Here is a 15,957-nt window from a genome sequence, read left to right as displayed (position 1 = left end):
TCTCCGCACCCCACTGCTGCCTTAGGCCCCGGGGGCGAGGCGGGCGCTCTGATGGAACGGTACACACGTGACTGCGAGCGTGTACCGCTGCTTCCGATCGCTCCTGGACGCGGTGCCCTGGGGTTCCGTCCCTGCCTCTGTTTCTCCTCCCCTCCTCCGGAGGCTGCCAGGGGCCGGTTTCTCGTGCAGTTCAGCGAGCTCTTTCCAGTCCCCTCCTGAGCCCACTCCACGGCACACCGTCCGCCCTCCTTAACTCCATCATGGTCACCTTCTCCTTCCACCCCTCGTGTCTCTTCCTCAGCCTCCTTTCCCTCCGTCCAGCCCCTGCCTCTCCATCCAGCCATGCGTCTACCTGCCCATCTATCCTCCCACCTGTCCGTCCATCCCTCCCTCCCTTCTTCTCACACAGACCGGCTGGCTGCCAGGCACTGTCTGGGCTCCAAGAGCACCCCAGTAAATAAAGCAGTTCATGCTCTTACATGCTAGTGAAGGGGGAGTCCCACAAGCAACGCGATGGATATATAATCCGGCAGGGGGTGATAAGAGACGTGAAGAACAGGACAGCAGAGTGAAGGGGTAGAAGGTATCCACGGGCTGCTGCCTCGTCGTCATTGGTCGGGGGGCATCTTTGATGAGCCCTCCACCCTTGGTGGTATCTGCCCGCCCCACCCGGGGATGGCCACGTGAGGTGCATAAAGCAGCTTGTTTTTAGTAATGGGCCGTGGGATTTCAGGGGGGTGAGCAGGGAGTGAGGTTGGGAGGGAATCAGGGGGTCGGCTCGTCATCCTGCTGGCCTTGAAGAATTGGGATGCCTGGTGCTGGAGGGAGCAGGTGGAGAGGCCTAGGCCTAGGGGCACCCTGGGCTCCCGTGGTCACGAGCTCAGCGGGACACGCAGCACGGTGGGCCTGTCTCCAGTGCTCCTTGTCCCCCGCTCGCTAGGTCATGACCACCGGGGGCGGGGACGGGGAGGACAGTCTACCAGGAGCGCCTTGTCCGAGGGGCAGCCGCCCCACTGCGCCGGGCTCCGGCCCCTCACCCTGCCCTGCAGCAGTCTGTCCCGTTGTTGAGCAGAGACGGATTTCTCAGAATAGAATGTGCGCTTGGCCCGCTCTGCCCACTCTGCCCCAGTTTTCGTCTGTGATCCTTCCTACAGAAGCTTCTAAAAAAGAGTTCTCTGGGCAGCTTTGAAGGATGTGGACTTTGCACGTCCAAGAGGACAAGTTGGGCAGAAGCCTGTGGGGGGCGCTCAGGAGATGCAGGGGCACGTGATGACGGCCGGGGATCAGGAGCCCAGAGGGCCCACTGTGGTCTCAGGCATCACCGCGGCAGTTCTGGGTGGTGATGATGTGGCGTGAAGATCGGATCCCCACGTCGGATCATTCACTGCCCCGACCCTGACCTGTCAGACGGAGGCGATGTCCCCGAGGGCTGGGTTAGACGTGTGTGTCTGCAATTCTTTTGTTTGTTCATTATTTATTTTTGGCCGTGCGGGGCCTTCATTGCTCTGCAGGCTTTTCTCCGGTCGGGGTTGCAGAGCACGGGCTGGCTCTAGGGCTTCCGTCATTGCGGCTCCCGGGCCCTAGAGCGCAGACTCAGTAGTTGGGGAGCACAGGCTTAGTTGCTCTGTGGCACCTGGGGTTTTCCCAGATCAGGGATCAAACCTGTGTCTCCAGCATCGGCAGGCGGATTCGTTACCACGGAGGCACCAGCGAAGCCCTGCGTTTCTTACTTGCAGCAGCGCCGTACCTGCTCCCTCCCTCTCCTGAGATGCCAGCCGCTCAGAGGCCTGGTGGATGCGGACTCCCTTGTCTGGGGCCTGGTCCCCCTTCCCACTCTGGCTGTGGCATGGCCCGCTGGGCTTGGCTTCTCGGAAGGGAGGGGGCTGCCTGGGGTCGGAGCCAGGCCCTGCTGAGGGTTTAGGCTTGTTTTTTTGCTTGTATGTCTTGTGTGTCTTGAGGTTTGAAGTTGCGTGTTCCACAGATATCCTCAGAACGCTTTGAGCTGTGGTTCTTCCCCTGCCCGAGCCGAGTGTTCCCCTCTGCAGCCTTCATGCCCCAACCTAGAGCTCTGCGCTGAACTCGCGGGCCGCGACCAGACCTCAGTGCGTTTTCCGTCTGCTGATACTCGTTGGAAGGTCAGAAATGCTGGAAGAAAACGGTTGTTTGTTTGTATTCAACAGGTTTTTTCAGCATCTCTCTGGGGTGGAATGTTGGTTCCCATGGGTGATAAACCATCAAGCATTGCTGATAGGTAAGTAATAATAAATTAACGGGTGGCTTGCAAGTGGTTTCCTTTGGATCTTCCTGGTTGGTTTCTTACAAAAGAGGTTTAGCTATTTAAGAGAGCACTTATTTCACATTTTAATTTCGTTTTTATGTTTAAGCTACTTTCAAAATAACCTGTATACATTTATGCTAATTTTTAAAAAGCAAGATGGATGCAGAAATGTATGCAAAATACAGTATATCACCAATTTAATACAGTTGTGTACATAAATTTGTATGTATACACTGTCACACAAATACACATACCCAAAAAATCGACTAACAGGAAGTACCTTTGACCCTGAACAAACGTGAGTTTGATCAGGGGGCCCACCTATAGGTGGGTATTCTTCAGCAGTGAATACTGCAGCCCTGCACGGCCGGGAGTCGGTTACATCTGTGGCTGTGGAGGAAGCTCGGGCACAGAGGGCTGACTGCAGGTTATATTTGGATTAACCTCTGGGTTGTTCAAGTGAAAGAAAGTGAAAGTCGCTCAGTGGTGTCTGACTCTCTGCAGCCCCATGGACTGTAGCCTACCAGCCTCCTCTGTCCATGGGATTTCCCAGGCAAGAGTACTGGAGTGGGTTGCCATTTCCTTCTCCAGGGGATCTTCCCGACCCAGGGACTGAACCTGGGACTCCTGCATTGTAGGAAGATTCTTTACTGTCAGAGCCACCAGGAAGCCCGCGGGTGGTTCACGGATTCACTGTAATCCCAAACGTTAACCCTGCTTGTCGATGACGGGATTGTTTTATTACTTTCTTGAATGTTTCTCTGTGTTTCTATAAACATGTGGGGCTTCCCTGGTAGCTCTGTGGTAAAGAATCTGCCTGCCAATGCAGGAGACGCAGGTTCGATCCCTGGATCGGGATGATCCACTTGAGAGGGAAATGGCAACCCGCTCCAGTATTCTTGCCTGGGAAATCCCATGGACAGAGGAGCCTGGTGGGCTACGGTCCATGGGGTCACAAAGAGTCAGACACGACTGAGCGACTAAACGATAACCCGTATGAGCTTTTTTCTTTCCTACTCAAAACAGAATATACACTTTTTACTATAAAGAAGTATCTCCCCGCCCCCAGAGCTTGGATTTTAAAGGCGCTCTCCATCCTCTCGTGCACTCCCGAGTCCTGAAACGTGCCACGCGTGGCGACGTGGGCCCCCCAGAAGCGAGAGTGCGCCCTCCGCACTTGCAGTGTGTGCCGGCGACGTCCTCTGACGGCTCTTCCCTCTTCCAGGTTCTACCTCGGCGGACCCACGAGTGTGCGGGGCTTCAGCATGCACAGCGTCGGGCCACAGAGTGAAGGTCTGTCCTTCCCCAAAAGGCACCACGTTGAGAACAATCGAAGCTACATTTAGGTCTCATTTTTGAACCATGTTTTTGTTTGTTTAAATTACCAAGGTAATAGATACTCATGTTTCACCAGCAGAACTGACACCTAACACCCATCACCCAGCTGGCTCGGAAAGGTATTTATTTGTTGAGGAAATGATAGAAAATGAAAAAGTATAGCTAAACGGAAGATACACAGGAGTGACCTGTGATCCCATCGCCTCAAGCTGTGAGCGTTGTGTGGTTTAAACTCACATGTCCACGTACATGTGTTGTTTTGTTTACATACTTCTGTTTTCACCTGTTTCTCCTCCCACCCCCTCAATAACAGTATATGAAAAGATGTTCACAGGAATAAGTACTTTATCATTTTTTTATGGCTGCTTATTTTATCTCATTGACAAACGACAATTTTTTAAAGTAGTGTACTTTATTTAAAATTTTAAAAATGCATATAGTAAAAGTAAACAATAGACATGCATTTTTATAAAAAGACTTAGAGAAAATATAGCTAAACATTAGTTATGGTTTTATCTGGGTGATGGAACTGATTAATGATACTTTACTAAGTTTTTTAAAGTGTGTTTCTGCACTTTCCAAATTTTTCACACGTTTACATTAAGCTTATTTGTTTACTGAGATATAGTCAGTACAATATTACATACATTTCAGTTGTGCAGCGTAGTGATTCATAAAATACTGACTCTATGCCCTGTGTAATGGACTTTATTTTTGAGAGTAGTTTTAGGTTTAACAGAAAACTTAGGCAGCAGGGGCAGAGCTCAGCGTACACGCCCGTAGGGTCCTTTATCGCCAGCATCCCGTGTTAGTGTGGGACGGTCGTCACGGCTGGTGAGCCAGCAGTGAGGTGCTGCTGCTGCTGCTAAATGGCTCAGTTGGGTCCCACTCTGTGCGACTCCATGGACTGTAGCCCACCAGGCTCCTCCGTCCATGGGATTCTCCAGGCAAGAACGCTGGAGCGGGTTGCCATTTCCTTCTCCAGGTACTGACATGTCACTTCCAACTAAGCCCCGTGGTTCACGCGGGCGTCCCCTGTCTGTGCTGTGAGGTGTCCGGGTCTTGACAGATGGCTGACGGCATGCATCTGCTGTTAGGGTATCTTGCAGCCTGGTTTCACCCCTGAATGTTCCCTGTCCTCCACCTGTTCGTTCCTCCCTCCCTGCCTCCACTCACCTTTACTTCCTCCCTGCTTCCTCCTCAGTTCCTGAGGGCCATTGACCTTCACTGCCTCCATGGTTTTGCCTTTTCCACAATGTCATATAGACGGAGTCATGCAATATATGTGCTTTTCATACAGACTATTTTGATGAAGCGATACACATTTCAGTTTCCTCCATATTTTTTTTTCTTCTTTTGGTCAATGTATTTATAAAATTTTTGTTTGTGTGTGTGTGTATGTGTGTGTGTGTGTGTGTATACATACATACATATATATATATATTAATTGGAGTATAGTTGATTTATAATATTATATTAGTTTCAGATGTCCAGTATAGTGATTCAGTCCTCTGTGTCTTTTCATAGCTTAGATTGCTCATACCTTTTTATCACCAAATAATACTGCCCCCACCACGTGGCTGTTCCACAGGGTGTTTTATCCATTCACCTGTTGAAGGACATCTTGCTTGCAGGACATCCAGTTTTTCACAATTACGAGTAAAGCTGGTAGAGATATCTGTGTGCAGTTTTTTCCAGACGTGAGATTTTTCAGCTCTTTTGGTTAAAAACCAAGGAGTGCAGTTGCTGGATTGTATGGTAAAATTATGTTTAGCTTTCTAAGAAGATGCCAGACTGTCCTCCAGAATAGCGATCCCACTTTGCATTCCCAGCAGCAGTGACTTAGAAAGATAAAAGCCTGATCGTTGTTAACGGCTGCGTATTTCACCATCTTGCCACACTGCGACCTTTATAGACCAAATGCCAAGTGTTAGACGTTTAGACTGTTTTCTTTTTTCTTATTTTAAATAACTATGTGTCAGTGAATAACCTAATTCAATCTTTGTGCTTATCTATAAGCTTTACTATATAACATAAAGTTCTAGGTTGGAATTGCTAAATCAATGGATTTTGAGTATCCCCAAAGGTTTATATTGTGCTCAAGGAAGCTTGTCTGAATCATAGTCTATCTAGCAGAGTGTGAGCATTCCTGTTTCCGGAACTCTCTCCAGTCCTTGACATTTTATTAGAGAATCGCCATGTGTTATGAAAACCATCATTTAGGTAGGACACATGTTATTACATTATAAAATAGTCTGTCCTGATTTTCGTAACTTTTTTTAAACATCTTTGTTCCTGTTTTATATTACTAAAAATAATGATCATCTATGGAATAAATTTTTGTACAAAATATAATTTATTTCTTTTCATTTGCTTTTAGGATGCTGTTATTTGTCCTTTTCTTTTGGAAAAGTAACAGTTTCTTTTTTCACTGTAGCGAGTATTATTTAGTGACTAAATAAAAGTTTTGGAGTCTTCCATTTGCCTGAAAATTAGAACACAGTGATGTTTTATTTAATTACCTATTAAAAGGCCATTGGTAAGATTCTGTGAGCAAGGGTGTAAATCGCCATAACTTTTCATGAAAGCAGTTTGACAATATTTATCAAGAGCCTAAAACATGTACATACAAGAACTAGAAAGGAATGGCAACCCACTCCAGTACTCTTGCCTGGAAGATCCCATGGACAGAGGATCCAGGCTGGCTACAGTCTGTAGGGGTCACAAAGAGTCGGACACGACTGAGTGACTGGCACACATGGATAAGAGCGCCAAACTGAAAACTGGAAACCCAAACGCCCACCAGCCGTAGGATGGGCAACTAAATAGTGTGTCTTCACACTGTGGTTTATTATATAGCGACGAGGATGAGCAAGTTCGAGCCACTGATGAGGCGGCCTGAACAAACTTAAGAAACATAAGCCTCCCCCACAAAAAAAGCCAGCCCCAGCAGCTGCATGCTCTGTGATTCTGTCTGCCAAGTGTGGCGGCCGGACAAAGAGCTCTGTGCTATCGGGGGACAGGTGATGGTTGCCCTTGGCGTGGGCGGTGATGAGAAGGGAGAGCTCGGCCTCCCCAGGGCGCTGCGTGCGTCTGTTTGTGGTCTGGGTGCTCACTGTATCGTGTGTGTTCTGGGCCTGGAAATGCACTGCATTGTACGCTTAGGGTGTGTGTGTTTTTTGTGTGTATATTACACTTCAAGATGGTTTAACAATGTGTGTGTGCAGGAAGCCCTTCACAGGTTAACATCCCCTCTCAAGAAATTCAGTGCCAGTCGGACAGTAGTCAGGGAGAGGTCATTGCACTGGGCTCTCCTGGGGGCTCAGTCGGTAAAGAGCCAGCCTCCAGCGCAGGAGACCGGTCAGGCTCCACCTCTGGCCCAGGAGGGCCCCTGGAGAAGGAAATGGCAGTCCACTCCAGTACTCTGGCTTGGGAAGTCTCATGGACAAAGGAGCCTGGTGGGCTACAGACTGTGGGGTCAAAGACTCAGACATGACTTAGCGACTGAACCACAGGTCATTGCTTTATGGTCCATATGTGTGATTATTCAGGCATCAAAATCACATTTTCAAAGAATAAGAAATATTAGAGGAAAGTGCTCATAGTACAGTAAATGAAAAAAAAATCAGGACTGAAAGATATTTATATATATACTTACATTTTATTTTCTTATTTAATGTTTCATTGTAATTCACTGAAAGGAAGGACACCAGGATGTTAGCTGGTTTTCTCTTAATGGTAGAAATTAAAGGAGAATTTCCTCTTTTATTCTCCCATGATGAGAATAAAGTAGGTGATTTAAGGAAAGAGAGGAGCACTTGCTGGGAAATGAAAAGCAGGCCCGGCTGACCTGCTCTCCGTCCGCTGTTTCCTCTGGAACTTCGGTATTGACGGGGCGAGGAGACGCTAGAGTCTCTAAGTGAAAAAGCAGTTCATCCCTCGAGGTTAATCTTGGAGACAACCTGTAGTTTTCTTTGTCATGGTCGGGTCATTTTGTGTTTAAGGAGACAGGCACTTTACGAATAGTATTTGGTAACAAAGTATAAACCATTCAGAAGGTTTTGTTGTTGTTTTAGTGTTGTGGCTATTTGTAGTTGAAATAGTTGGGACATGTGTAGAAGTAATCTGTATTATTATGCATTATGTAAACAAAGAAAACCCCAAGTGGTCGTGAACCTTTCAGAACATGCCTCTTCTCTGAAGACGTTGAGCTGGGACAGTGTCCTTGTATGGGGAGAGCAGGCCCTCTGTACCTTTGGGTTAATAGCAAGTCTGACCATTTCCAGAAACTGCAGAGACATTTTCTACATTTTGTTTCTCTGTAGTGTAGTCTTGAAATTTCTGCGGAATAATGCATTTCATTTGCCAAGCAACAATGATCTAGTCATCTGCAGTTGCGGAGAAAGCGATTTCCATTAGTAAGCTTGTTTTATTCTAAGCATTTCACAGATACGATCAATTACTGGTTTCATTCTTTCCTAAATGATGTATTAGCTTTTTTTTTTTTCCAGTTAAAGCAAATTATAAAACAAACGGAGAGAAAAGGAAAGATTATTTAAAAGGAGGCGTGGCCTCGGGCACGGAGTGTGTCCTGATCGCAGCACACCCCTCGCTCTTGTTCATGGTGGGCCATTGGGGTGGTCTTGAACCTGTGACCTCGTTTTGATCTGCGCTCCTTCCTTGCCTAGGTGACTACCTGGGCGGGGAAGCCTACTGGGCCGGCGGGCTGCACCTGTATACCCCGTTACCCTTCCGGCCCGGCCAGGGCGGCTTTGGCGAGCTCTTCAGGACACACTTCTTCCTCAACGCGGGGAACCTCTGCAACCTCAACTACGGTAAGACTCAGACTCTTTAGCGGCCGGTCGGCACACCTGACCTTACGTTTAAAAGCACAGGACATGAGTAGGTGTCCGTCTCCTTTAGACCGCAGTGCTAAGTTGCCTCTGACTGTTTGGACTGTAACCTGCCAGGCTCCTCTGTCCAGGGGATTTTCCAGGCAAGAATACTGGAGTGGGTTGCCACTTCCTTCTCCAGGAGATCTTCCCGACCCAGGGATCGATTGAACCCTCGTCCCTTGTGTCTCCTGCACTGGCAGGCAGATTCTCTACCACTGAGCTGCCTGGGAAGCCCCTGGTTTAGACGATGTCATCTTTAAATATACGAACTGTGCCTTGGAGGAGAAGATGGTAACCCACTCCAGTATTCTCAGTGGGACAGTTCCATAGACTGAGGAGCCCGGTGGGCTACAGTCCATAGGGTCACAAAGAGCTGGACACGACTGAGCATGCACACACATGCTGGCCTCGGATGCCTACAACATCTGATACAATGCCCAGAGTTAAGCCATCGGTCGAATGACTGAAACATGCGTGAAAAATCATCTGGTGCTCTCTTGCCAAAAAAAAAATGTATTTATTTAGCAAACATTTCTCAAGCAGCGACTCTGCGCCAGTTGTTGAGGCTGCAGAGCGGTCTCCTCCCCTCGGAGCTCAGGGCTGGGCAAGGGGCACAGACGTATCCAGCGGCAGGGGCGTGGGAGGTGTCTGGGAACCAAGGCTTGGAGTCAGGCTTCCTGGGTGCTCAGGGGACGGGGGAAATGCCATCCTGGGCGAGGGGACCAGAGCGTCGAGAGGGCCTGCGTCCTCCTGGGGCGGCGAGGCGGGCGGTCCCCAGCCCTGTCTTGAGTGTGGACCTAGTGTCACTTTCCTCCATTCTCCTCGAAGAGATCAACCTGGCTCTTGAGATGACCAGAGGCCACGCGGAGAGGGAGAGCCGGGGCTGTCCGCAGACAGCGTGTGGGGGCCACGTGTGGTTGGTCACGTCCCGTCCCCTCTCTTTTCAGGCGAGGGCCCCAAAGCCCACATCCGGAAGCTGGCCGAGTGCATCCGCTGGTCCTACGGGGCGGGCATCGTCCTCAGGCTGGGCAACATCGCGCGGCTCGAGCTCAACTACTGCGTCCCTATGGGCGTGCAGCGTGGGGACAGGTAGGTGCGGGTGGGCCTGTCGACAGGCACGCGGCACTCTCCCGTCACCGTACTTTGCTTTGGACCTGCTTCATCACTGGCGTCACTGAGTCAATGGACAGGAGTTTGAGCAGACTCGGGGAGATCGTGAAGGACAGGGAAGGCTGGCGTGCTGTAGTCCATGGGGTCGCAAAGAGTCAGACACGACTCAGCAACTCAGCAACGGCAATCACTTCACCAACAGCCTTTAAGATTCAAGACTTTAGGAGAAATTGAGTAGTTGGCAAAGGAGTAAAAATACAGGGATTTTTCTCCGCGGGGTCTTTCTTTCCATCTGGTTTGGAGGACAGGCTGTGGTGTGTCCTCGTCCCCCCACCTCACGGTGTTTGCACTTGTTGCCAAATAGTGGGAGCTCCCCGCCCAGGTGGCCTGGCTGGAGGCAACGGCCGGTGCTGCTGGTCCGTGCTGAGGGGTGTGAGGTGTTGCCGGGGGGACCTTGCAGGTCAGGAGCCCGAAAGGCTGGGGTGGGTGCAGCTCTGCTCTGGTCACAGAAGATGCATCCTCCCGAGTCTTCTCTGGGCAGCAGGGGAACCGACTGTCTGGCCTTTTCTCCAGCCGTCACTGATTTGTGCTGAAGAAGAAACTGATTCTGTTTCTTAAAGTGGTGTGCGTTTTAGAAAGTTCAAGAAGCCCAGAGGTATTGTCATGATAGTTTGTAATACCATGGACTGGCAGCTTAGGGAGCAGACGTGGATTCCTCACTGTCTGGGGGCTGGGAAGTCTGAGGTCAGGATGCTGGCAGGTTGGGTTCGTGGCCCAGGGCGCCCTTCCTGCTTGGCGGCTGGTACCTTCTCACTGCGTCCTCACTGTGGACAGAGCGAGCTGTCTGGTGTCTCTTCTCACAGGGACGCTGAGCCCACCAAGGACCCCGTCTCAGCTAAGCTCCTTCATCTGTGTTTACTGGGTCACCTCCCCAGATCCCGTCACGTGGGCCTAGGGTTCGGACCCCAGCTTGTGTGGGTGGGGAGGCCACGTGTTTCTGTTAACCTCTGAGTATCTTCACACGCACGCTTTTCAGGAGTCTGGACGGCTGTGTGTGTTTCTCCTCGGCTCTCTGCCTGCGCTCCGCGGTGATGCTGAGTCATCTTCGCCCAGGCGTCCAGCGCCGAGCCGTGGTCTGCAATGGTGGAGGGGGCCGCATGCCGCCTCGGCTCCCTCTGTCTTTTCGCGCTGAGTGCTGGGTGACGGTGTTCTGGGAGGAGCCGCGTCAGGGACCTTTTCACAAGGCTGTGCTTGTAGCTGCGGGCCCGCGTCCATCACCCGAGTCCCCTGTGGCCGTCGGCCCAGTGCAGTCTGCCCTGCTCGTCTCGCCGGAAGGCTGACTCGGGCCGGGGCCGCCCGTGATGTCAGACCCTTCCTCCGCGCGCCCTCGCGGGTCTGCGGCTCTGACCACAGTCAGCGCCCCTCCACGCCTTGCCTGTTCTCGGCACGGAGCAGAGCTGAGGAGGGCCTGGGTGGTCGGGCTGGGTGCGCTCTGGAGCCCAGCAGCCCAGGCTCGGAGCTCAGCTCAGCCGCTGTGTGGCCCGGGGTGAGTGGCGTAACCGCTCGGGTCTCTGTTTTCACATCTAGTGGTAGTGACCGCCCTGCCGGCTTGGGGACGGGGTGAGTGAGCGCGCGTGCATGTGCAGAGCCGTGTCTGGTGTGTTGTCGGCAGGGCTGCTTGGTCCTCATGTTGCTGCAGTCACTGGTGCACTCGCCTGGCCTTCTGCTCCCGTGAGAAGCTCACAGGGTCCCCCCGCTCCCTCCCTGTCTGCAGTGTGCCCAGGGCTGCCGCCTGGCTCACTGTGATGGAGACACATATAGAGATGGGTGACGTGTCCTGATTTCAGGGAGAGTGCAGCGTGGGGATCAGGCAGTTCGCCTAGAGCCGGGCTTGTGCACCAGGTGATGTCTTAGCTGCCTGCCACAGGCGTGTGGACCTGGGGCTCCCTGGCGTAACACCCAGGTGCTCATTGAATCCTTGCAGGGAAGGGCCGAGGTGCGGTGCTGACCCTGCGCCCGCCCTGGGATGGAGTCACAGAGAGCCATCCAAGCCGGCGCTTCTCAAGCCGTAATGTGCCTGGGTGGGCAGGACAATGGTGTGTGTGTCCGTCAGGGGTGCCAGGGAGCACCAGCCCACTGAGGCCAGAGTGCGCGCCGTTCCCTCCACCCCCGACGCCAGCAGAGGAGCCCAGCACCCCGCCACCCGCTCAGAGACCCCTGCGGTGAGGCTGGGCCGCCCCCCACACCGCGGGCAGAAAGCGTGCAGAGATGAGAACCCTCTGTCTCTCGCATGTCTCCTCATTCACACTTGCATTCGCTACCAGCTTCTCTGTCTCAGAGAGTGCCCAGGCTGTTTCCATGATGATTGATTGTTTGCTGGAGATTGACCGTGTTGAATATTAGTCCTGATCACACAAGTAAATAGGTTATAAATGTTTCTTGTTGCAGGGGAGCCTGGATACGCGGGTAGGGTTTTTGCTGTAGCTCTACGGTCTGTTTCACTGTGACTGTCAGCCATGGCGGAGTGGCCGAGGCCCCTCGACTGGCTGCGCTGCGGGTGGGCTGCTGGGGCCAGCCCCTGCCTGTCCCCTGGCTGTGTGACCCGGGCCCGCCCTGCTGGCTCTGGGGAGGCCTCCGGTCCTTCGGACCAAAAGTATGGTTGCAGTGTCCTCGGAGGCCACTGGGTGTCGCCTTGCTCCCAGAATCCGAGGCTCTGGGGGAGCCCTGCTGGGTCCACTCTCCTTGCGGACTCTGCAAGGAGCGGACGTGTTCCCCTTTCCCCTCTGCTCGCTCTCTTCAGGTGAAATTTGAAAGATGTAGTTCAGATATTAATGTCAGATGTGCATTCCCGAAGGAGGGAGCAAGCCATGCACTGGATGTTTAGAGACCAGGACCCAAGGATGCGCCTCACCCCCAGGGCCGCGGCCGGTCCGTTTTGGGGCCGCGGTGGTTGCAGCGCTTGCTGTCATGCGTGGCATCCCTGTGTGGGGGGGCTGTCTCCAGTGAGCGTGTGGCTCCGTCTGAAGTCTTGTCATCTGAACTGGAAGTTGTTTGATCTTCATTTCTAAAATCAGGCAGCTGGCAAGATGGGGAATTGTGTGTGTGCAGATGATCCAGAGAAACCACCCCCACCCCCGAGTTAATGCAGTCACTCTGTAATTAGGATCTCAGACCTTTACAGAAATGGAAACGGCTGTGAAACGTTTGGTGCGTTTTGTACCGGAGGTGACGTAGGGCCCCGTTGTCTCTGCGCTCTGATGCGACCGCTCCGTGTCCTGCTGATGGTGGTCCCTGGAGACCCGCTAGGGATTAAGGTGGCTCTGCCTGGCGGGGGGCAGCGTGTGGTCAGTAACGGAGGAGGCCAGGAGAGGGGTCACGGCGGCTGCCGAGGGCGTGAGAGACTCCTGGAAAGACAGCTGGAGCCAAGGGGTGGATGCAGGAGATGCCTGTGGGTGCCAGCTCACACCCCTTCTGCAGGGGCAGAAGCGAGGCGTGGCGCGGCCCTTGATGCCGGGCAGGGCCTGAGTTCGGGCACTCTCGTCCCCTCCCATCTCCTCGGGTCTTTTCCCCTCGGGCACGCTCCAGGGTCTCTGAGTTCTGGCCCTCCTCAGCCTGCCTCCTGCTGACTTGCCCATGCCAGATCCAGGCCCGGGGCCTGCCGGAGGAGGATGGGGGCCTGATGCTGGGGACCCTGCTGGGCCTGAGGCCGTGCCAGCGGGGGGCGGGGGGGGCGACTGAAGACACGGGGGGCTTTTCTGAGGCGCCTCCTGAGTTACAAGCTTACAAGTTACAGGGGACACGGGACCGGATGACAGCCGGTGAGGCCATCTCCACGCCCCTGGCATCAGAGACACCGTTCTGGGTGTGTGTAGCGGGTGTCTTTCCTGTGACACGTTTATACGGTCTCTGAACATAAACGTGTGCTTGTAAAGTTGTGTAATCTGTTTATATAGTGCAAGTAAACGAGCCTTTATTGGAATGCCTGCTTGTTTCTAAGGCGTATAAACCTAGGACTTGACTTATTTTTATCCTGTAGCCTATCTTCAGACATTTTCCTAAATAGCGAATGTAGGCATTGGGCCCCCTTTTATGGACCCGGAAATATAAAAGGTAAAAAGACACGTTGTTCAGGTCTCAGCAGAATTAAGCTGTGCAAACACAGTCACGGTCCTCATTGTGGATCTTTGCCATTTAAGGACAGCGTGAGGTTTGCTCAGGGTCACGTGGGGGCTGGACTGTGGCTGTCCCTTCCGCTCAGGTGACCTCTGCTGACGCCGTCGGTCAGTGAGCACCCTTGACCCTGCAGGCGGTCAGTGGCAACAGCAGTGATTCTCTGTCTCGATTCTCTTAACTGATCAGGTTATTTTGTCCCCCCGCTCACGGTCAGGCTGAAAACCACTTTGTGTCAGCTTTCCTGCATCTTAAGTTCTAAGGGCGGGGAGGGAGGAGGGCGCCGGTGCTGTGACAGTGGAACATCGGCTTTCCTCTGAATGAGGGAGCTGTTCTCGTCCAGTTTTTCTGGGAACTGTCAGAACTTGCAAAAACACACCGTGTTCCACAAACACATTGTCATCAGCTGCTGGTTGGGATTCCGAACTCCGCTTTCGCTGGAAGCTCCTGCTTCCTGAGGTTGTGACCCCAGGACCATACAGCCCTGGTCCTACCCCTGAGCCCGGCCAGCAGGTGGGCCGTGCGGGAGACCACCCTCCATGCTGGGGTGGTGGCGGTTCTTGGCCTGGTGGGCACCGCCATCACTGGGGGGGTCCCAGGAATGTACCTCGGCCGGTGATTCTCAGCCTGCGTGCTGTGTGCAGCCAGGGCAGGGGCCCGGCTGTCATGGACACGGCCGCGCCCTCGGGCATGTGCACGTCTGGGCATGGAGCTCGGCTCCCAGGACCCTGCCGTGACCACAACCACCTCCTCGCTGCTGGGTCCCCTTGCTCATCTGAACTCCGGCCCGGGGGCCTGTCAGCTGGTGATCAACAGCGCACAGAAGGGAACCTGCGGAAGTTTCGGCGGGTGGCAGATGCTGCAACCCATGTGACCTCCCGCGTCCTTTCTTTGCTGAGAGAGGAGCGGGCTGCAAAGAGGTGGTCCGGGCAAACCCTGTGGGGCTGTGGATTCTGCTGTTGCCACAGGCCCCTGGGACTCTTCTGGGTTCTGCCCTCCTCCCGGCTCCCTCCCCGACCTCCCTGTGTTGCCCTGATAGCCTTAGAAATAAACAAAGCTTCCCCCACAACCCGCCACCTCCACCGCCCCCACCAGAGTTTTGTTGTTGGTGACTATTTCTTTCCTAGGTCCTTCTGTTGTCTCCACTTGGGTCAGGACTGGGGAAGCAGGAGTAGAGGAGGAAGCAGGGCGTGGGGATTTGTGTCTCCCATTTCGTTCCCTCGTCCATCCTCCAAAGGCTGGTCCTTAAAACGAGCCGAGGCGGGAGCGGCCAGGGCCAGCGGGTGAGGCTGAGCAGCCAGGAGGGAGGAGCGAGGCGGGCGGGAGGGCCCAGGCCTCCCGAGAGGCAGGGCTGCCGGGCCTCGTGTCTGAGACGTGCGCGTCTCTCGAGCCAACAGTGGCGGGGCGAGCAGGGCAGACCCGAGCGCTGACTTCCTGCCTTAAGAGAAAGCACTTTGTTTTCCAGGATCTGTGACGGCGTCCAGTTTGGAGCTGGGATCAGGTTCCTGTAGCGGATGCAGAGCGTCCTCCGGCCCCCCAGCAGCGGCGCCAGGACGTGGGCAGCAGTGAGGTTCTCGGGGCCACACTCTCTCCAGATAAACGCGTTTCATGGACCCTTCGACTGCAGTCCTTGTCGAAACCGTGTCAATAAATTTTCAAAGATAAATACTCGGCCGCGTCGTGGATGGGAGTTCCTTTCCGAGGCTCCACGTGCCGCTCCATTCCTGAGGGCCAGGCCAGGTGGCCTTGTGTGCGCTCCTTCACGCGGGCCGCGCGGTGGGAGGGCCTGTCAGACGTCTCCCGATTCCCCTTTCCTCCCGGACTCTTCGGGTCTCAGTGCTCAGCTCCCACAGGGTAGGTGACAGCAGCAGTGGCATGCAGTTTGCAGACTGTAAAGCACCGTTAGAAAGCGTTGTCATCGTCATCACCGGGCTTCCCTGCCGGCTCCGTGGAAAAGGATCTGCCTCCAGTGCGGGCGATGCGGTTCCACCCCTGGGTCGGGAAGGTCCCCTGGAGGAGGAAGTGGCACCCCCTCTAGTATCCTTGCCTGGAGAACCCCATGGACAGAGGAGCCTGGCGGGCTACAGTCCACAGGGTCGCAGAGAGTCAGGACCGAGTGACTGACAACTCCCATTATTGTCATTACTGTTGTATTTTTTGGTGGAT

The 15,957-nt window shown here is 53.5% G+C and overlaps 1 protein-coding gene across 1 annotated transcript in view; it reads left to right on the top strand.

Moving 5' to 3' along the window:
- Positions 1-15,459, top strand: part of SAMM50 (SAMM50 sorting and assembly machinery component) — a 32,014-nt gene extending 16,555 nt beyond the window's left edge. The window contains exons 11-15 of the mRNA XM_043440265.1: positions 2,181-2,251; positions 3,504-3,571; positions 8,305-8,451; positions 9,459-9,600; positions 15,257-15,459. Coding sequence (XP_043296200.1) covers positions 2,181-2,251; positions 3,504-3,571; positions 8,305-8,451; positions 9,459-9,600; positions 15,257-15,302 — 474 coding nt within the window. The 3' untranslated portion in view covers positions 15,303-15,459. The remainder of the gene's footprint in view (positions 1-2,180; positions 2,252-3,503; positions 3,572-8,304; positions 8,452-9,458; positions 9,601-15,256) is intronic.
- The last annotated feature ends 498 nt before the right edge of the window (positions 15,460-15,957 follow it).

Source organism: Cervus canadensis, chromosome 21, assembly GCF_019320065.1.
Source record: "Cervus canadensis isolate Bull #8, Minnesota chromosome 21, ASM1932006v1, whole genome shotgun sequence".
In the NCBI taxonomy this organism is placed as follows: Eukaryota; Metazoa; Chordata; class Mammalia; order Artiodactyla; family Cervidae; genus Cervus; species Cervus canadensis.
This window is presented reverse-complemented; position numbering and strand designations above follow the sequence as displayed.